Below are 23,422 nucleotides of genomic sequence, written 5' to 3'. Positions count from 1 at the left end.
TTTTCACAATGTTATTGTTTATTGTACAATTCTTCTTCCTATATAGTTGGTTTCCGGTAAACAACGGGGTATAAATCGTGGGCAATAGAGATGTATAATAAATATACTAAAATAGATGATAGGATTATATATATATATATATATATATATTATATAATCTTTCTTTGAAAAATCGTCAGACGACCTCCTGTAGTCTGCGGACTACATGATTTTTAATAAATTAGGTACAGTATTCGGCAAACTGATATCGATTTGTTTACTTAGAGTTTTTCGATTTTTCCTTATTACCTGCGTCGAGTTAAAATAAATCAAGTAATGTTTTAAACTATCTATTTTATCCTATATGAGTTATGACAATATTGAATACACTATACACATCATCATGGTAATATTTTCGTCATTTTTTCTTATTCTCCTCATCGGCGGACTACCCACATAACTAGATTCGATGTGCCAGACGCCAGTACAGCAATCATAATGTTGAGGCCCTAGTGGAAAACAATTTTAGAAATCCTTGTCCCGTAGACATACGCAAACACGTGAATTAAATATTTAATGAGCATTAAAAATACACTTATTCGTATGTAGCATTCTCTGATAAACTAACAACCAAATTAAGTTACGGAAAGTAATAATTGTAAAAAAGGTATTGTCGTTAGTTTGGTATCGATGAGTATAAGAATAGTATTCTGTTATGAATTCGTATACATAAACATTTACTTATATATATACTCGTAAAGTTTAATGATAGTCACAGGATTATAATGATTGTAAGGAATTTTTGATTTTTATCTAATGAAATCTAAGGTACATTTGCAGGTACTATTTATACTAAGTCGCAACGTTTTCCTGGGCCACTTTTAAATATCTATACCTATATGTACACAATAATACAATATATCACGAAAAACTGTGTCGACGAAACAATATAACAATTATAAATATATTTATTATTTATTCTATGAAATATTACCACGACGATGGGGACAATAATGTATTATTCTGGCGGAAAGAGGTGCAATTTGTCGCCGACCGCGTAATTCGTGTACCACGGGGGCTCCGCGCGCTATTGTTTTCCCGATGCCCACGCGACTGTTGCGGTTGACGCCGACGACCGCGACTATAATATTATTATTATTGTTGTTATTGTGTAGTGTGCGTGGTGTGTGCGACGATTTTTCTCTTCGTTTTCGGCGACCACCCACTACCGACAAACGCTGACACCGTTGAAACCGTAGCTAAAAAAACGTGCCTACGCGTATATTATGCCCTTGGTATAGCCATGTTAGAATACCGCAATCGGAAGCCAAGAAGAAAAAAAAATAATGAAAATCTCACAATAATTAAATTTGCACTTACACGTGAATTCACTTGTGTTGCAGCGATATTTTGTTTAATTCGAGTACATCGGTAGGATACATTCGATTTTTCTTTTCTTTTTCCACGCTTTTACTCTGTTTTTATTTCAATCACTGTGCTGGTGTTTTGAATTTAAAAAACAATACAATATGTTCTATCATGTGCCTGCCCTTACCTGCGTGTAGATATATACTAATTATACCACCACAGATTGTCCTTAAATAATGTGAAAAAATCTAACTAATCTAAGTATTTGAACATGATAATATGGTCTTTAGGTGATATTAACAATTCCAAAAACTTAAATTCTAATAAGTGCATTCTTAAATGATAAAAGAATGAATATACTCAATGAATCATTCTTCAGTATAGATATAACGTATAAGAACTAAGAAGTTATAACTTTTTGAATTCTTCTAGTTATTTTCGTTTTGTTTTGTATTTATTATACTATACTATTTAATTTTAAATAAAAAATAGGCACTATTAAAAATTATTTTTCAAAGTTACGGCATTATAAATGACTTATAAGTAGTATACAGTAATTAATAGATTGGTTTTATCTCTTTCCATTATTGTAAATAATTAAATCAATTAAAAACATATTTTAATAAGAATGTTCACTGGAGTTTTTTTTTAAGTGTTCAATAATGAGTTTTTAATTTTTATATAAAATTTGAGAAATTACTTAATTTAAAATGTTTTTTTGATTTATTATTATTATTTTTTTTTTTAATGTGTTTGTAATGTACCTAATTGTCTTATATATACCCTATTATTGTATGGTAACATTGAGTTAGCTACACTTGAGCAATATAGTATATTATTTCGCATAAATCGTCCGTTCATATCAAAATTGTACTTTAAAGTTTAAACTTTATTAAATCGATAACTTGGTAATAATTATTTGGGGCAAATTGTATTACAAATACATGCGCTTACGTATAATGTACGAAACGAATAAAATAAATGTAATAATGTCTTGTATGATTTAAAAAAAAAAAAACAATTCGCGAAACCACCAGCTGATGCAGAGGTTTTCGACCTCAAACCACGATCACAGTTGAACCTGTATATTTTACGCGTGATCATTAACATAATATAGTATTATAACACTGTAGACGCTACAATTAGTGTATACAATGCGGTCGCGATTCTAAGAATAATATTTTATGTAATGATATTTAAACAATTTTTTTCCAAAAAAGTGGATCAGTTGTTGAACATATACTTGAAATCATTCAATGCGTGGGTTATTTTATAGTTTACAGGTGGTATATTATAATAATACGGTCTATGGCGTTATTATAGTATAAGTTACCTTTATATTTTTAAATGTTATTGTATATACTACAATAAATAAATACCGTTGGCCGATTGATCTTTGTTTATAATATCATACATTTTGATAGTCAATAATAAAATAAAGTAATGCAAGAAATCCTATATTAAAAAAAATTTAATTTCTCATGAAAAAACCAGATAAATTGTTTTAAATTGAATATTCATACAAAAAAAATAATAGTAATTTTAATATGTAATAGTAGCATTGTCATTTAATTTATTTAACTTATCTTTTTATTTCTTCGTTTTTGGCTGGGCTGTGCCCGCTTACCTAACGCACATGCCACTGATATCAGTGGATTTTCGATAAAGGTTTTCAATTATTTTTTGTTTTGGATACGCTTCAAATTTTTATGTTCTCAAACAAGATTCACAAATGTGTGTTATAAGGACTCATAATATTATAAATAAAACTAAAATCGCAATTTCAGTTATTGATATTTGGATTAGGTTTTCGTCATCATCATCGAGATCCTCTTCAAGTTCCTCTTCAGATGTACTAGTAGTTATTCTAAAATAATTGAACATGTACCTCAGACTGGCGGCAACTTCATTCTGACTCTTACACCCTGCAGTCCACACTATCAAGGGTATGATAAACCGAGAACGGCCACAAAGGTTCAACAGCATCGACTTGCCACCTTTAGAAGTGGAAGCGGACAGCTCAGGAGGCTTGATCCAGATTATGTATATAAATATTGAGATTATCACTCGCGAGATCTCTCGGCGATTATTCATCTGAAAAATGTGCAAATATTAGGCATCAACGGCGTAATACTGAGAAAATAAACGCTCACCTCGACTATCAGAGTCCATTACTACAGTCTTCATCTATACATGTAAATATATGTAATATTGATGTACTACGATTAAAATACACTGAACGACCGAACTACAGACACGTATGTGTATTAAGCAACATTTAAAAGAATTTAGAATAAAAATCAACAGTAATTATGATAATAATTATTAATTAGATTACTATATAGTCATGGTGACGGACAAACGAAATGTAATAAAAATTATAATATCATACGTCATAATGTAATTTATATACCACATGTGGCATAATGTTGCTGCGTGTTCATTGAATGCATACATCCTGGAGTATTCAAAAATTTTATGTGTAATATATTTGTACCTACATCATATACTTGTTAGGTATATTTTGAAACACGATGTTCCGCAGATACTACCCGACCAAATAAGCTTTGCATAAAAATAAAACGTTTTATTGTGACCGTGGCCGTAAAAAGTTAACTTAGAAGTTAATTATGGTTTCACAGGAAATAATCCATAAAAAATTAAACAACCAAAACACCACCACCATTACCACATACATTCAGACATTCAGTCGAACCACAGGCCGTAAATTTAATACATACATATATATTTATATATATAATATGGGTACATTAAATCTGTGCTCACGTGTATGCATGTTGCTGAACTGAAGTACCTTAAAAGATCTGTAGCAATTTGTTTGTATCTCAAAACACTATACAACATTAGATTAGTCTATTTTTTGGTATTTCGGTTGATATGACATTGAACAAAAATTAGTAATTACGTTTCACATAGGTAATATGTATTACCCGTGCGTTTGTAGCAAAGTCATAAACGGTTGTTCAGCTCGAAATCTTAGACGTTTATAGGTACTTACGTTAAATTGGAAGGGAAATAAATTTTGAAAGGTATAACTTGATTTATCTAACCTACGTTAACAGTACGCGCTGAATGGTAGTAAAAGGTGTATAAAATATTTAGTTCTTAACACATATTGTAACCTATACATAAAACTTTTTTCCTTTACATTGTGTGTACACATTAATTAATTCGCATCAAGAAAACATTAGCAAACGTTTTCGAAATCCTCTACGTTTCAGATTATATTATATGCTTTTACTTAGGCGCTCTTGCTTATCACAGATGGAATAATAGGTTTATGTCGTTTTTCCATTGCGATTTCGACAGTTGCACGTCCACGTCGTTAACCAGAGAGGGTTAATATGTGTATGAAGCACTGTATATATATATATAAATAAGTGTCAACGACGGTTCACAACCGACAATGGAAACCAGTTAACCGATAAGACGACGTGTTGCTACGCACACGTGTCGCAATGCGTCGTACGTAGTACGTACGCCACGCTGCGTGCCCTAATGAGGAGACTCGGATATATAATATTGTACTCGTTCCCCCGTCTTTTGTATTTTATATACAGGATGATTCACCAAGCGCGCTCACCCCCCTTTTTTGAATAATTCAATTATTGAAAATCTGTTTTTTTTTTTTTTATAGTTCTTAAACATATAGGTACTACCCTGTTTTAAAACTCTTGAAATTGTATGTATTATACGTCTTATGAAGCGTAGGGCACCCTGCCAAGATAAAAATTTCAGTTTTATAAACGACAACTTTCTTTTTCTTCTGTAAAATAATTTGTGGATAGTTTCTCGGCAAATTTTAGCGTATTAAAGTCAAAATTCAAACGAGTAATTTTTGAATTATTTAACTTTGAGTACCTATACTAATATAATAATTTATAATTTGTAAAACTATGTCTAAGTTTTATCATTATTATTATTGTTATTAGAATAAACATTACAGTAAATGAAAAATGACTCGTTCAAAATTTAAATTGTTTAGGTATCACTGTTTAGTGTTTACAGTAGAAAGAATGTTTTTATTGAAAAATAGAAGTTTGTATTCCCACAGGATACTCTTTAAAGTACAAAATATTCCAACTGTCACAATTTGAATAAATTCATTGTTAATTGAAAAAACGGTGGTTAGCATGTTTAGTGAATCACTCTGTATAATAATAAAATAAGTTTGATCGTGTGTCGATCGCAGAGTATATAATATACAGAAGACGTTTTTCTGAAATTATTAGATACCGGATATCGTGAGTATAGGCTGTGCGGTACAAGTCGCGTGTTTGAAAGAGTAAAAAAAATCTTGAAACGAGGAAAGGTATTATTATGGAGACGAAGAGAACGACATGAATACGACGGAATGTCCGTGAATTGTTGCAGCAGGCGATGACGACGATATCCGATGACATATTGCCGTGTACCGGTCGGTTCACTATTGCGCGTTTGATATAAAACGTAACTGCGCTAGGAATTAAAAAGTCGACCGGGAGTTTTCTAGTTTTTTGAAGAATAAATGCGTATGTCATTAGTCAACTCTGTGGACTGTGTCATCATTTGTTTAATGCATTTGGACTCGCGCGTGGGATTTGTAGGAATAATAATAAAAATAATATAACAAACGGATTTATTTTTCCTCTTCTGCGCATGATTTTATTATGGTGAGAGATGCAATTCATCACGGGTGTAATATTTTAAGCCGAAAACCTCGGCTTAATACTTATGCATCAAAAAACCAAATCTAACCAATGCGATATAATATTGCAGTAAATAATTTAAAGAGGTGTCGGATTACAACCGTATGTAATATTAAACCGAAAATGTCAACATTTCATTATTCTCATTACAATATTCGACTTATCTAAATTTGTTAAAACCGCTGAGAATTATCGAATTATTGTATATTTTACAGTTTCACTTGAATTGCAATTTGCTAGTGATAATGCTTTCAGATAATTGTAAATAAACATTATTATATACATTTTTCTTTTGTCCCGAATCACTAGCTAGCTGTTATGTACCAATAATCGTACTTTCTTACTGCAGTTGACTTAAAAAACGATTGTGCACTTGACGGGAGTCTGCATAATAGAGTTTCTTAGTACCTATCTATCGTTTCTCAGAAACATATTGTTTTGTTTCTATCAGTCAGTCGGTGAGTCAGTCAACACAACATTAATTTAATATGTTATTATACCATTGTAATACGCATCTAGTATTTCGTCAATTAAAAATATTTTGAGTTATCAACACATTGCGCTAAATATGTATTAGTATGTAAAATATATCGAATAATAATAATATTATTGTACTTCGTTACATATTTTTTTGGGTGCATATCTGACAGATGAAATTTTCTCGATTTATCTTTCTCTTCACATTGCTAACGGGGTGGCGTATATACTATATATACTTACTATATTATACTACAACTAGTTATAACGGCCATTATAAATTATATTGTTATGCAACGCGATCAATTCGAAACGCTACTTTTGTGAGCGATAGTAGGTACCTTTTGGAATTGTATATAAATTGTACATTTTCAATATTATTATCCTCCGTCATGCAGAAACGCCCGTTAACAGCAGATTATTAAAGCCCACGGTTATCCTTGGTTGTCCCACAATGGGGGGCAATTCGGATTTGCCCACACACGTGCATTTTATTATGTGGGTAGTTTGGGCCTGTACATATGTGTATATAAATGAAATCCAATCGAAGTATTTAACCGAAACATTTTTGCACGAATATTATTATACCAGATACTTACTGTAAGGGGGTGGATATTCTTGATTGCGCAGTACATACTGTTATAAATTGACAATATTATTATACGACCGTATTTTTTGTTTGGGAGACCTTCATAAATTGTTAGTAGCGTGAAAAATTCGTATTTTGCAGTTATAATTTTCACAATAAATATTGGGTATAAATAACCGTTATACAAATAATACCAGTAAATAAATTCTTTGTAATACGTAGGTACTCCACGACATGAACCCTGATAAGAAAACTATAGTATTTTAACTCTATATAGTATATATCATATATTTAATCACAGCACGTCTTTTTCGAAAGTTATATAAAAATTCAATGTATTTAATCAATAATATGTTTCTATTACATTAATAACTACAGAAAATAAGTCATTCAATTGGACAGTCTAAAGAGCGAGATACTAGATATTTATACAATTAAATATGCATAATAATGTAGATGAAATAAGACGATGATTCTTTAGATATTCGTACGCTCTTGAAATGTTTTCCGAATATCCATCATGAATTATAATATCATCGGCGTTAATAACAAAATGTTTACTATCATTCAATCATTGTCATACTTACTGTTAATATAGGCAGCGGTGTATGCGATGATTCGTATAGATTTTTATAATAATATTATGAATATTATGATGTGATGTCATTAAATAAAAACAATTATATATTTAGATAAAATATACATAATTGAATGTTACCTACTCTTTAGAAAATACAGGGCTGATTTTTGGGGTCAAATAGTAAGGATTGAAACACACTAATTAAAATAGTCAAGTTATATAGAGACCAATCCTCCTCTTATAAATCTTTAGTAGAGTTAGAAATTCAAATTAAAAATTAAAACCCTTACTTTAAACTTTGCTTATTTTTACCTTCCCTTATTACCCTGCCAATTTACTAAAATTTTTTTTTTAATTTTTTTTTTTTGTTTAATCTCATATACCTACATAATATACCGATATTTATGTGTACACGAGTATTTATTTTGTTAGCAAATAAATGATATTATGATTTGACGTTGTTCTGACCTTATTGAATTCTTCCAAACATAATATTATTTTACTATGCGTTGTACATGTTTACATGTCAGTACCAATATGTGTATGCAAGTCGCGTTGTGCGTGGCGTTTAATATCTAAACAGTCGTATTGTACCTATATAGTGTATAATGCTGGCACTGTATTATTATCAGTCTTATTTTTTTATATAATTATATGCGTACACTATTGTTTCCGATACTAGCACGTTTTCGTTAATGAAGCCGGTTTTTTATCACCGTAAAAATCGCAGACGTATAGATACCTACGAGGTTATACGACGTGCATAGCGGATCGGAATTAATTAAATACCACTTTCCTTGCAATACATGACTTAGGTATAATATCTATTACTTACATTTTAATCATCGGCTATCGATTTTTTTTTCTTTTCAAACGGTTTTATTCCAATACTTCTAATATTATGTATTGTATTTATTAACGTAAGACTTTCAGAATTCAATTTTCGTGTATTGGATTTATATGATTTTATTATTCTTATCTTTCTTCAAATTTGAAAGGCTGTGGAAGTGCAGCCTAAGTTTTGTTCGACAATGATTATTCAGATATTATGATATAAATACTCATATGTATGCTAAAACCTGTTTTAAATATATAAATATTGTGATGTGTACTAAGTACAGCCTCCAGCTAAAAAATGTTTAGAATTAAAAAAACACCGATTATTTAAATTATTTTTCTCATTACTATTTTTATTAGTATATGTTCTGTGGAATACAGCATTTTGAGATAGGTACAATTATGAATTAAAGTTTAGCTGGTTAAGTTTAAGAAGTTGGTTTTTCATTATAACACGTCTAAAATATACTTATAATCTCAAACAAAGTGAAAAATTGAACAATATTGTATAAAAAACACACACGTGTCATAACATTGTCATATTAACCCTATTTAATTCAATATACTGAAATGCTGTAACTAACGATTATATCGAATTCGTGCGTATATTACAAATATTTCAATTTTTATGGATATTTATTATTTCCACAAAACATATTTTAATTGATTCATAATTTTCAAGTAAAATGAATCTGGATAATTAATTACAAGAATAATAATATGGAAAACGATGTAATTTATAGGTATAATAAGTTTTAATAAAACAACAAATTTAAAATGAAATATTCTTGTTTACAGAATTATTTTATATAATATCGTTTGTTTACTACTAGTCGTTTTGCTCAATTTCGCATAATTCCTTTCATAACAAAATTTGTTTAAAGTTAAGTTAAAATTATTGTACATAATACACATGTCCTACAAACGATGTTGTAAATTAATAGAACATAGGTGTCTACTTACATGTTATGTACATAAATTCAAGGAAAATTTCATAAATAATGAGTCCGCCCTTGAATTTTTTTTTTAAATAGAACTTGTTAATATAATCGCAAATGAGCCTTAGTGTCGTTCTACTTGACTATTCATTAAGAGTTACATTTTTATAGACCGCTTATATGCGTGTAACAGAACTTGCGCATACGTATATTCTATGATAATAATATTTCCCTATAGAAATTCATATGAAATAATTATTGTAGGTATATATAGATACATATTTCATACGCAGTATAATATAGTGACTTCAATTGTTTTGTTCGCACCTCTTTTGCAAAAAGTAAAAATGATGAATTATCGTGACAACAGTTATTGTTTTTCAATTATAGCTGACCGAGTTTCATATTATCGCAGCAATGCGAATACATCTATATATATACGTGCACACACAACTGGTTGGCTTCCGGCTTTTCCCCTGGAGAATCCTACGTATGAAAACAGAAAACCTACTTTCGTCAATTAGCACAGATATAAAGACAATAAAAATACCGTCTTATTCTTGTGTTTATAAAAAGTTTGAACGCCGTAGACTATTATCATATTGCTTTTTCCGTGGCCTTTCTTAAGTTTGTGTGTTTCGTATACTATTATGATCGGCCATGCATAACGGATACTGCATTCCAACCGGGTAATATATACAACAGAAACAATACGTATATCGTATGTGTTATGATATATAGGTATGTTTACATTCATCGTGTCGGTAGTATAAAACAAGTGATTGATTATATAATTCTCCCGACGAGTTCTGTTCTTGATATACCTTTCTTAACACCGATAGAAAACTAATTTTCGTTTATAAAATATAGCGAGTTCTAAAATTATGTTCATAATACTTATTTGACGCGGATTAATTGTTAAATTTTCATGTATATATATAGTATATAATAACATCAATAACAATAATTGGTTTTATAATATATAAACAAATTAACTTGATTTCAAATTTCGGGTACTAACTTTTATTTCTCGTGACGGCAATGACTAAACAAAATAAGACGGTATTTCTTAAATATTGTTATGGTCTTATGTTTGTGTGATTAAATATAACATTGCCAATGACCAATAACAATCTGCAGTTATAGAGTTATAATAGGGTTGATATATTTACATCACATACAATTTGGACGATATCTATAGCAATAACACCGAACGATCCTTTAAAATAAGTTCTAAATTGTGTATTAATCATTCCTCGGTGGTTTTTTACGCAAAATGGTTCAATATTAATAATGCTTTTAGGATATATGAAATTATAAACTTCTAAAACAAGTTAAAATACAAATCTTTTTTAGTGTTTGCCTTGAACTCATAAATCTGTAGGTATATTACTTCGGTATAATTTTTTTTTTTAAATCAACGATATACCTAAGTATAAAAATGGATAATTCATATCACTTAAATTAAAAAAAAAAAAAATGTTCAATGTTGTCTTGTATACCATTAATTTTTATTATTTTATAACACGTATCCTTCAGACTTTGAAATGAATGCATATTAATTATTTATTTTATGTAGCTTACAGTATTTGCATATAGTACACACCTATTACAATTTGTTAAAAACCCCTTAACTGAATAATTATTAACTATAACGAGTCCATCCACTTACTTTAAATTATCATTTTCATATCCATTACTACGCCTATTAATATACATATTTATCTACAATCGGTGTTTCATCTTTTAGATTTATATGCATTATATTATATAAATATTTAATTCAGTATAACTAATTTTTATATTTTTGTTTCAGCCATTGTAATGCATTTTGTCTTTCTGGCGGCGTTCTTCTGGCTTAACACGATGTGTTTCAATATATGGTGGACGTTTAGGTGAGTAAAAACGAATATATTACAAACCATTATATTATTATTATTATTGTTACTATTATTGTGTGTGTGTGCGTGTATTTTTACGTTAAACGAGAAGATATATACGAGTAAGGAGTCATTTCATGGTATAATCACATTAATAGGACGGTAAAAAATAATTCAAAAGTTTAAATCGAAAAGGAAGATGATGAGTGTTGTTTTACCGACAAGAACGAGTACCACTAATTTCACCATCATTTCTGGGCGTGATAATTTATGTCATATATATTATACACGTATACAATAGTATCCCGAGGATATGTGTGCGGACCTCGTATTTTACATTACCCGTCGTCCACCTGTATATATCGTTGTAGAATAAAAAGGATAAATAAAACGCACCTCGCTGTATATATATATATATTATAATTGAATAGGCTTACATATCCCGAGACAATAAACAGTAATATCGAGTTACGAAAGTGTATTTCAACTGTGGATGTTATTCCCACGATCCACTCATCGTATAGGTATACGTGTTTAGTCGTATATGTACCTACCACTATTCAATTTCCTCCTGCACGCAGAGTTTCGAGTTGTACCTACCCTCAAATCGTCGATTTTATATCGCCACTATATTATCGTTTACCGTACAGTCGTAATCGTTACGATTGAAGGTAAATTATCAAACGTCTAACACATCGGCGATGTATAAATTATTGAAATGTATATAATTGAAGTGTTCCGTTTTAAAAACCATTTTGACGTTCTCCCGAGGTTTACCACCCCCCACGTTTATAAAATGATAGTTATGTGTAGGTACCTTTAAGTTATGACCGAATGGTTGAAACTAAAATATTAAAAACTAAATTAAAAAAAAAAAAGCCAAGCCAGTTTTGAGTAAATGGTGGTTCATTAAAAAAAAAAAAAAATGTAATACAGTAAACTACTATAACAATATCACTTTGTATCAATTAAACCGTTTGCGGTACATAAATTACGTATCTAGCGTAATAGTAATAACTAATAACAAAAAATATATATATATTGAGGTTCTGAACATTAAAATTGCACACGTTTTACTATTAGATATTTTAATAATTTGATAATCTAATTGAATACTTGTAATCTATATATTAAATTTTATAATTTACACCTATATGAAATATTACATTAACAACGATTAGTAAAACTAATAATATTATACAATCCCTGACCGCTGTCATTTCGAAACTAGTCCGATTACCTAATTTATTTTGATCAGATAAGTGTTAACTAATTATTATAATTATGATAAGTTTTCAATTATCCATTACCTTATTACGCAACATCTAAACGAAAGAATCAAATTTAAAATGGAATTCTTATTGATTAAGTATAAAAACCAGTTTAAACGTTAAATTATTTAACTAGTTTTATTATTAGTAGGTTGTAAATATTTTATTCAATTAAATTTTATGTATTTTGCACTTTTACATGAGTAGGTACCTAAACTTAAATCCTTACGTAATAAAATTAATTACACTAACGGTTTTAAAAGAAAACTAATATGAGTTTGGTTCACGAATTTTAATTTGTTTTTTAATATACAAAATATTATAGTTGTATCTTTAATAATAAACTAATAGATTAATGTCTCTACTATACTATACATATACCTATACTATTATTAAGTACCGAAAAAGAAAAATTAAAATATTTTAGTCAATCAATTTTGAAAGTCTAGTGCCTGCATAATATTATAGGTACCACCAATTGAGAAATCGTTGTATATTCAGATATTATAGTTCTTTGAGCGTGTTCTTTTTTTTATATTTGATGGTTGATAGTTGTATAGGTATATTTTTTTATTCTATATTTATTTAAATGTACTCTTCTAAATTCTCATATCAATAATAATTTAACAATTCGTATGAATTGTCATAAAAAAGCTAATGCAGTCTTATTACCTTATATTATTACTTTTATTACTTTTATTACCTATATTACCTATATTACCTGCAGTTTTCTGATATCTTGTATACAGAAACGTTTTATAAAAGGGGATTTAATTTAATTTAATTTAAAACATATAATATGCTTCTTCGAGTTTTTTTGTCGTATACTCTCAAATTAGACGTCCATAATTTTTTTATATACTTATATTGAAGTTATATAACACATAAATATGCACAAATGTGCAGGTATATATATTTTGACGGAAATGCATTTCAAGCGTATAACTTTTTGTATTCATAGTAATGTATAGTATGCAATACGTCAAGCGTGTCATTCTTTATGAAACGAACGTAAGACAAACTATTATTGGTGTCTATCATTTTCCTTGATGTGTAATATAATGTGTTCATGACGTTTTCCAGGGACCTGAGACCCGCCAACTTGGATAAAGGCCAAGAGGCGTGCAGACTTAGACTGTACCAGTTGTACGCGTGGGGTGTACCCTTGGTGATCGCTACACTAGCTGCTGTATTGGACCGTATTCCACCAGATCAATACATGTCACTGATCAGACCTAAATTTGGTGAACATCGTTGCTGGTTCTATGGTAAGTACACTCAACTTTCCGGAGATTGCGCTCTTTTAAGTTTAAATACTACCATTTGTCACCTGTATTATATCACTTTTACTAATACCAGATTATATTGAATCAAATAATTTCCAAACTTGTTTCATTGGTTTTATTTATAATATATTTTCTTATTTTTTTTTTTTCAATAGTACAACATTTTTAATCTGTCAATAATATAAGAATTAGCATAAAGACATAAGTCAAGATATGTATATATGAAAGAAATACTTTTACCAATATTGTAATAATTATATTTTAAAATTTATATCAAGATATTTGTTTACTGACCTATATAAATAAACAAGTTTAAAACGTTTTAAAAGTAATTCGATAACCAAATTAAAATATTTAAGAAGAAAAATTTTAGAATGTTAAATATTATGTGTTAGTAATAATGGGTATTTGCTATATATACGTACACTACTGTGTACGTATAAGTAAATAAACCAAATTAACGACTTATAATATTATTGAAGCCTTAATGTTTATAGTTTTATACATTATAAAATAAACTAATACATTTAAGTGTAAAACAATCGATAGTTTTTAAAAATAAGTCATCAGTGAAATTCTAATAGTTAAATTTGGTCCCATTAATAATAACGATATTTATCGTCATTATTTCGAGATGGTTTAATCTCAAGGTGAATATATAAGTACCTTATACATAATAATTTCTTAGCATGATATTTGTTTAGTTATAAAATAACCTTTCTGTCCATTTTCGGGCAAAGTAAATGTATATGAAATATTGTTAATTTCATACTTATGTAATTTCAGGTGACGCAGAAGTTCTGTCATACTTCTATGGACCGATTGGTATTTTGTTGATGATGAATCTAACATTGTTCGCGGCCACGGCCAGGGAGCTGACGTGTGGTTTATGGAGAACCGAAGTAGTGAAATCTACTAGCGAAAGGTACTAACGAATACATACAATATCGTACAAAATTAAACATTAATTTTACCAGATTGCCCTACATTTTTTAACCCGCATGTATTTATATATAATTATCCTCGCTGATATTATAATGGCGGTTGAGGAATGAGAATTACAGTACTAATATATAATCATTGAGACTTAAATGTCAAGACATTTTGTGGAAATTAACTCGTTAAAACGGATCTGTATATAGTGTTTTAGAACCACGAAATGTGTATAACAATTATTATTACTGTCGTATATAATAATAAATATTATTTACTTTTGTCTAACGGAATCATAAAAACGAACCGTAATTATTGTAGACCGTAAACACCAATTCAAAACATATTTGTTTGTATCCGATCTGCCGAAGCAGACTTCAATAAATTAGTAGGCATGAAATTACTTGAATGTTTTTTTCAAGGTCAGTCGTAATGTAGTGAACTTTTGGTTACAGCGTATAAACTATAAAGTGGAATGTGATTTGATGTAGCTTTTTAAAAATGTATTGAACATTTCATTACAATATTTATGACTCGCGTGTTTAAATTTATCTACAGCATTTTTTCACAAACTAAAATTGTTATTTCGGATCTTTATGCTGAAGTGGGTGTGTTGAGTACCAATGTGTGTATCGAGAAATCCGTAGAACGATATTCTATACAATATGTTTCCCCATTCGTTATTATCATATATCTATTATGTGTATAGAGTTAATGTGAAAATTCATTAAAAGACCCCCGTGGTGTCTGCAGCAGAGTGCAGATGTATATATTGATGTTCACCGATATGATGACGTTTACGTTTATATGCTCACTTTGATTGATGGAAATCCTATATCAATATGTACCTATACTTTATAAGTATAATCTATCTATATAAATTATATACCTTTATTATATAAATGATTTACTTTGAAATTCGATAACTGTAAAAGGAAAAAATAAACATTACGTACGGTGGCATCACGATGGTTAATAATCGTTTTAGGTTCTGTTGTGTGAAATAATATAGAGAAATCGACCAAGTTTGCTCAAGATGAAAAGATATCGGATGACGAGATCGCTTTGACATGATTAAGCAACGTCACGGACGTCGGTGACTTTAGTCGATAACTATACGATAATATTATATAGTGTAGGGAAAATGAGAATAAAAATCGATTAAGAAATTTTTTGGAACACGGGGAAAAATCACTCGGCGACGTATACGTCACGAACGGATAATTTAATCTGATGTTTATATTTCACGATTTTCAATTTATGTCATATAATAGTAGTCGAGAGGAACAAAAAAAATATAATGTTATTTTTTACAATTAGCGCTGTCGACTGTCGGACGGATATAATGATTAGATTGCAGACGAATAAAATGTTTATAATTAATTAAATAAAGAAATAAGAATGACTGTGTAGTACGTATACGCTTGTATTATATTTTATATGAGCTATAGTAAAAGCGAAGAGAGATCTTATAATATTATGTCGAGTTCAGCCAAGTGTTACAGTTCAGCGTAAAGGGCAGCTATAAAATAGGTATACCGGTACGACGATATAAAATCAAACTTTCGAAATTACTCGTGAGTTGGAGACTAGGAGTCATTATTAGAGATACTGAAAGTCGTTAAGAACATTCAGGTCGGCCAATCTCGAAGTTAAATAATATTGTATACGCATAAAATTTACTATTCGCAGTTATACATTGCGAGTATATCACAGAAAACGATATCGAAGTGATAATAATAATTGTGACGGTTAATATACACTAACTAAAACGAAAACGAATAATTAGGTTAAATCGTTTTTTCTGTACATCTAATTTGTCCGCCGATTAATCAGTACGACTCATGATGAGTTCACTGAAAATTTTCAATTTCTATTTTGAGATGCAATCAAATATATATACAGACGAATACGATTTACACTTCTACTTAAACGTATTTGACTACGCTTTACGTCCTCTCGTCCGGAACTCGATTTGATATTTCGCACACTAGGTACATAACTTATAAACGTATATATATAGTATATTATTAATATATAATAAACCATATTATGAATATATTCATTCGCACATTTTCTAATATACATCCAATCATTATTCGGACTGTGAACTTCCTTGCCACGCGGAAGTCCGATGAACCCCGGCGAATACGATTTATATGCAGCTGTTGCATATATACACGCGATTTCTTTTGTGTCGAATTAATAAAAAAATATAAACGCAATAATTAAAAAACGTTCGTATGGCAAAAAAATATGTCTTAAAAACACTGTATAGTGTACTAGTGGTGTAGTTCGTGTTTTATGAAACTGAATTTACCAATAACATTATATTTACCGCACACGTACTTGTTCGTTTTGTTATATGCACTCAAATCCGGATTTATATACTTATTTTTCACCGCCATATTACATTATTATTATTATTTTGACGTTGTTTTTAAATGCTTATTCTTCATGTACGCTAATCGGATGTGCTTCGGACGTCGATCGTGCAGTAAACGCATATTATGTGATAGGCAGTTTATGCGAGAAAATTATGTGGTCGTCGACGTTTATCAGCCTTTATAATAATGTTAATACGATCAACGTTTTAAGAGAGTATATATATTCAACTGAAGTCTGTAGGTACTATTAAATTATTAAAATCGAATAACTGCGCGTCTACCGTATAGGCATTTTTTACAAACACGTTCTGTTTGAAAAACTCGATTCGAGTGTAAACAGAAAAATATCATAAATTAATATTGTCGGTTGTGTAGTTGTCGCCTTCGTGACGGCACACGGTCGTTCGTATCGTTATAACACGTACCTATATGCTATTATTTACTAATAGTAATTCGTCAACCTTTTCGTTTAATTTGACTCTATTGTTTATGGGGAGAGGGAGGTGCACGTTTATACTTTACCTTTTTTTTTTTTTTTTTTAATAAAACGTTTTCTTTTTTCTCTCGTGTTACAGAGCCACACTGGGCCGCGTGTGCCTGAAACTCGTGATCGTCATGGGCATCACGTGGGTGGTGGACGTGCTGTCGTGGGTGATCGGCGGACCGGACTACGTGTGGTACCTGACGGACCTGATGAACGCCCTGCAAGGGGTGCTCATATTCATTGTGGTCGGATGTCAGCCACAGGTGTGGATGGCCGTCAGGCGGATGTGGTGCCTGCGCACCGACAACCCGTCGGACGGCGGCAACGCCCGGTCGTCCACGTCCAACGCGATGCCGTCCACCGTCAACGAGTCGACGCTGTCCAAACCGGTGGAGACGCTGTGTTGATGACCGTCGACCTCCGCACACCGCACACGCACGCACTCACGCACAGCACACGCAAGCACCACGTACACGCGAGCGAGCACCACGTACACGCGAGCAAGCACGACGACGACGACAAGCACAGACATGTCGAAGTCGTCGTCGTCATCATCTTCATCATCATCACAAATATCATCGTGACACAGCCACTGACCACCGCCTGTTGCGGCTGCAGACTTCCGTCGTATAATTTGTGTGTTTATACGATCGATTGCAAAGTCTGTGTGCCATCATTTGACGGACTCGCCGACCGAGTGTCATCGGCGGCGTACGACGTGATAATCGTTATATTATAATATTATCCGAAAAATCTTGCCCGCAAACGGAATGTTTAGACTGACAAATCTTTGTTTTATTATTATAATTTTTTTTTTTTTTTTTTTGTCTTTAACCAGTATTAATACATTAATACCGTAACGTGGTATTTACCGCGTTACAACGATGTATATATTATAATAATATTAAGAGGAATTTTTCACGCACATTTTATGATTATTTATTATTATTTTCTCATCGCATTACTTACATACGCTGCTATAATCTGCAGTGCACCGTGTCGTCGACGAGCTGTTATGTGTTAAGTTCTTCTATATAGTCGACGGAGGACCTGCAAAGGACCAAAAATATACATCATGCACACATGTTTTGTACAATCGCTTCAGCGCATTTTCTTTTGACCCATTATTCATATTGTTGACTCTTTACTGCCTATATATTATATATTATTAATTATTATTATAATGTTACGCCTATACCGACTGTGGACAAATCAAATGCCCATGATATTATAAGTTATTGAATATTATATATTACATTTATTAATGGAATCAATGTCGACAAATCGTATAATATTATCATTTTCGTATGAATATCGACGACAAAACTATTTGTAGCCCAGTATTTATACAAATATAATATGTATTTTTTTTGATTTACTCAATACCGATGTAAAATTTTAGTTCATAATCAATGTACCTACTCAGTTAATTCGTATGATAATATTTTTTTTCCGAATAAATAATTGAATCTTTTGCGTTATATTTTTTTTTAAAACATTATGGAGATTATCCACAATAATAAAATTATGTCTACTATACTCGTAAATCGTATCTTGTTCATCTAAACACCACTAATATATTTTTCAATTTTATACGGTCAAGAAGTTTCTTATAATATGTATGTTTATTTTTACTTTTTGGTGATTTGAAATGATTTACTGTGAAAATCAGCTACTTTTTTTGAACTAACATTTTCCCATCGAAAACATTTAACTTGCATTTTATTTTGTGAAAAAAAAAATGTTTATACCTATACAATTTATATAAAAAAAGTATGCTTTTTGTTCTTGATAACAAGTTAATATTGGCATAAAAATACGAGTGCTGATTGTGAAAAATTGTATTTATTTGTGTTTGTATTATTATTATTATTATCATAGATTTGTTTTCCTTGTGGTTAACATATTTTTATATTAAGTTCCTTTAAGCCTATCTAATTTATTAATAATTTTTAACAATGATCTATTTATATTAAATTGTATTTTTTTTTTTTTTTAATATTATAATTACTTTTTTTTTTACCTAATAAGCCTGATACCGCGTTATTTTTGTGAAGATCTTTATAGAACTATGCGTCAGTTTGTAAGTTTGTTTTTAAAATTATTTTGTAGCATTTTTTTTTTTTTTTTTTTGTAATTTATAAGAAGTTATATTGTGTAAGTCATCGGATTAAGACTGTGTAGATATGATGTACCTACCTATTTAAAAGAAAAACAAAATTGACGGAGTTGTTAAATATATATTGTATTTGTAAATATTATAATATTTTGTTTTACTTTTTTCTTTTGTCTCGTATTCGTGTCATCTTTATTGTAACTGCACGTACCGAAATCGATTTACGATAGGGTTTTCACTATTTCTGTCAAACGTGTTAAGGGTTAGGTTTCGAATACATTAATAATAATACAATATTTAATGATACTTAAAAATCAAACCTATACGTAGAATAGAATATACGTAAATTTATGATGTGTTAAATACAAGTCAACAACGGGCAATAAAACCTACGGGGTTAGATCAAAGGGTGGCAGGGGGCTCAAAATGTCTTAATCAGCTGGTGGCCTCGAACACAGCTATTATGGTCCACATTCCACATGTCGTGAAGACGGACTTCATGTGATTCAGACCATCTGTATATGAAATATAATATATTATGATATTTCTATATAGCAGTTATCCCATCGAAATATTCCAACTATTTCATACAAACCGCAATTAAACAATAATATCGCCTGCAGCAGCTGTGGCCTGTGGCGTATGTACTGCAGTCCATACGATATTATAGGGGATCGTGAGGATCGATAATCCGGTCAGTTTTTTTTTTTGGTGTGTACCTAAGTATTTTATGCGCATCTCGACTAATAAATTATATAATCGTTATGATGTTAAAAATGTTTATTTTTATATATAATTGACGTCGGATAAAATTCCACCCTCTCTCCCGTGAAAACCATAAATATGCCACTGCTTTGTAAGCGTACTATTATTTTAATAACATATCATCCTTGGACGAATAATAATAGGTATAATAGCTGGTTATCGAATCGGATAGCAAACGTGGGTTTTACCCCTACCCGAAGCGTGCGAAAGATGCTGCGATCACCGACGGAACTATTTAATTATACATATTACTTATTGTTAGTTATTCGTTGGAGAATGATATATTATACGCGGTAGATTATAGTTTATAGCTAATACTTTTTACATTTTACTACTGACACTTATATACTGCAGTCTCCGCTATACCTATGTACTTATAAGTGAAGTCCGAATTTGTATAATCTTTTAAATAATATGCATTTATGCTTCAAATATGCTCTTGTTCAAAATGTATGTGTGTTTATATTAAGCAATGATTTTTATTTGTCTATATAATAGTTACCACGATGAAATCATTTCATCTTTAAAAATTGATGAAACCTTATATGAGACATGCGGTTTATTGGTATGTGATCTGTTTATTGCAATGGACTCTTTTAATAAAGTAAAAACATTGCTACATTAAAACACTAATCGCAGGTCAAAAGACAACTTTTACGGAATACTGTAGTAGTGGCTCATCGTACCGCTGCTGTTCGCTACAGATCAGTACGAGTTCAAAATAAATAAGAATAAAAATTTAATTTACTAATTACAAATGATTAAAAAAAAAATTTATTATCGTTTTAGGAAATTGGTATGGGCGATGCAAAGCGGTAATCGAGTAATGATGTCTAATTGATACAATATTACTATCAAATACTATAGGTATACCAGATATTTTCTATAAAAAATGCTGATATAAAAATTCTTCTAACATAACTTTGGTAAATATTCGTATCCCCAAAAATATTCATTTACAAGCACTATAATTTTGTTAACATTTTTAATCAGGTCGAACATATACTCACGGTAAAAATGTTTACAAATCCGCACTTGACTTATTAGTAAGGCTCAGATTTTAAAACATAACTATGCTTCTTTTTTTTATATATATATATGAGATAGAAATCTTATTTTTATACATAAATTCATCTCACGTCATTCTGATTCCAAATAAACCAATTAATTTTTGCTTTTTTTCATTAATTCCAACTGTGAATTTTGTTTATATTTGTGATGCTATTGTAATCAAAAAAAAAAAAAATAATTAATAACAAATGTAAAAACCCAGAATGCAGATATTGGATTATCATTGTTTTCATTATCTTCTTGTTTATTAAATATATTATTAAATTATTATAGATTATCGATCTGCGTAGGTATTATAGCAAAACGTACCTATACGGTCAGTATGCCTTAAACATCGATATCGACCGTTTCAAAATATAACATTTAGTGTTGTAATTTGAAACCTCTTGAATGAAGTATATGAACCGATCACTTCAGTTGTAGGCGTAGGTAGTCGTTTACTACGTATAAAAATATTCCGTCGGACAATGTAGTCAGCTTCACTACCTACTGCAAACCCAGAGAAATACATGGTAAATAATTTTTTTTTTTTTTTTTAATTTAAATTAATTTTTCTAATTGTTTTATTCATTTTCATAAATAGTTTATGGTAATTTTTAGTCATGGTTTTTTTTGGGAGGGAGGTTTTTACAACAATCGTGTGCTTTTTTAGTTACTTATTATGCTTTATAATCTGAGCTCTACTTATTAGTTGTATAACGTTATAGTTTAATATAATAATATATTTTACATAAATATTATACATGTATCTACCTCAGTGGTGGTGAGAGAGGCGAGGATTTTCGTACCTATTACAATTCAACAATTCTCTCTAAAATGAATAATTAAGTAGGTATATCTAAGTTTAATCTATAGGTAGCTTACAAAATTAAACAATCATACAAATTATCATGTGTAATGTATACATTATATATTATACAAATATTTAACAAATAATTATTATAAGTGTTGTATAATAAATTAAATTAAACAATTGGTGATCACTGTATCAACTATCAATACTATGTTTGTGGGCATCTGCAGAAAAATAAAAAAAATAAGTATGTTATTGGCAGTGGTAACCGAAAACTGCAGTCAATTTTAATTTTTAAGCTGAGTATAAATTAATTACGACTATTCAATAAATTAATGATCGAGCATTCAAATTATCTAGATGTCACTAATTTAGTGATTCTTGGAAAAATGTATAAATGCAAAATTAAATAACTTTAATTCCACAATGTTAATCAATATTATTATATTATGATTAACTCAGATTAAGACTTACCTATGTAAATCCAGAACTAGGATACATTTATTTTTGACCTTTGATTATGTTTACTGCTAATAAGCAATAATGTTTCTTAAAAATATACTCTAGTTTTGGATATGACTGAAGTTACTAGAATATTAAACGCAATTAAACATAAAATAAAAAAATACACTAAGATTTAATTAAATACATAATTTTAAAAAATTATTATTTTTTAAATTTTATTGAATTAAAACTTTAATAAACATATTTCATTGAATAATTAAGAATATTGCAAAAAACCACAGTATTTTTTGTACTAATTAATTATTTATAATATTAAAAACAAAAAAATCATTACATTTATAAGTACATCATGGTTGATTTATTATAGGTAGTGATAATTTTTATAATTAATACTAATTTATCAAACCAAAACAATTATTATTGCATTGTTTAATTTATTAAAATCAAAAAAAAAAAAAAAATATTGTACTATACAGTATACAATATACATAATA

General features: G+C 29.8%; 1 protein-coding gene across 1 annotated transcript in view; it reads left to right on the top strand.

The window, feature by feature from the left end:
- The window catches only part of LOC114121549 (probable G-protein coupled receptor Mth-like 1), a 35,221-nt gene extending 15,239 nt beyond the window's left edge, over positions 1-19,982 (top strand). Inside the window, exons 2-5 of the mRNA XM_050204714.1 lie at positions 11,294-11,372; positions 13,712-13,896; positions 14,701-14,839; positions 17,810-19,982. Of these exons, the coding sequence (XP_050060671.1) occupies positions 11,294-11,372; positions 13,712-13,896; positions 14,701-14,839; positions 17,810-18,125 (719 nt within the window). The 3' untranslated portion in view covers positions 18,126-19,982. The remainder of the gene's footprint in view (positions 1-11,293; positions 11,373-13,711; positions 13,897-14,700; positions 14,840-17,809) is intronic.
- Positions 19,983-23,422: the final 3,440 nt, after the last annotated feature.

The sequence above is a fragment of the Aphis gossypii genome, chromosome 3 (assembly GCF_020184175.1).
Source record: "Aphis gossypii isolate Hap1 chromosome 3, ASM2018417v2, whole genome shotgun sequence".
Taxonomy (NCBI): Eukaryota; Metazoa; Arthropoda; class Insecta; order Hemiptera; family Aphididae; genus Aphis; species Aphis gossypii.
Note: the sequence above shows the minus strand (reverse complement) of the source record. Positions and strands in the feature narration are given on the sequence as shown.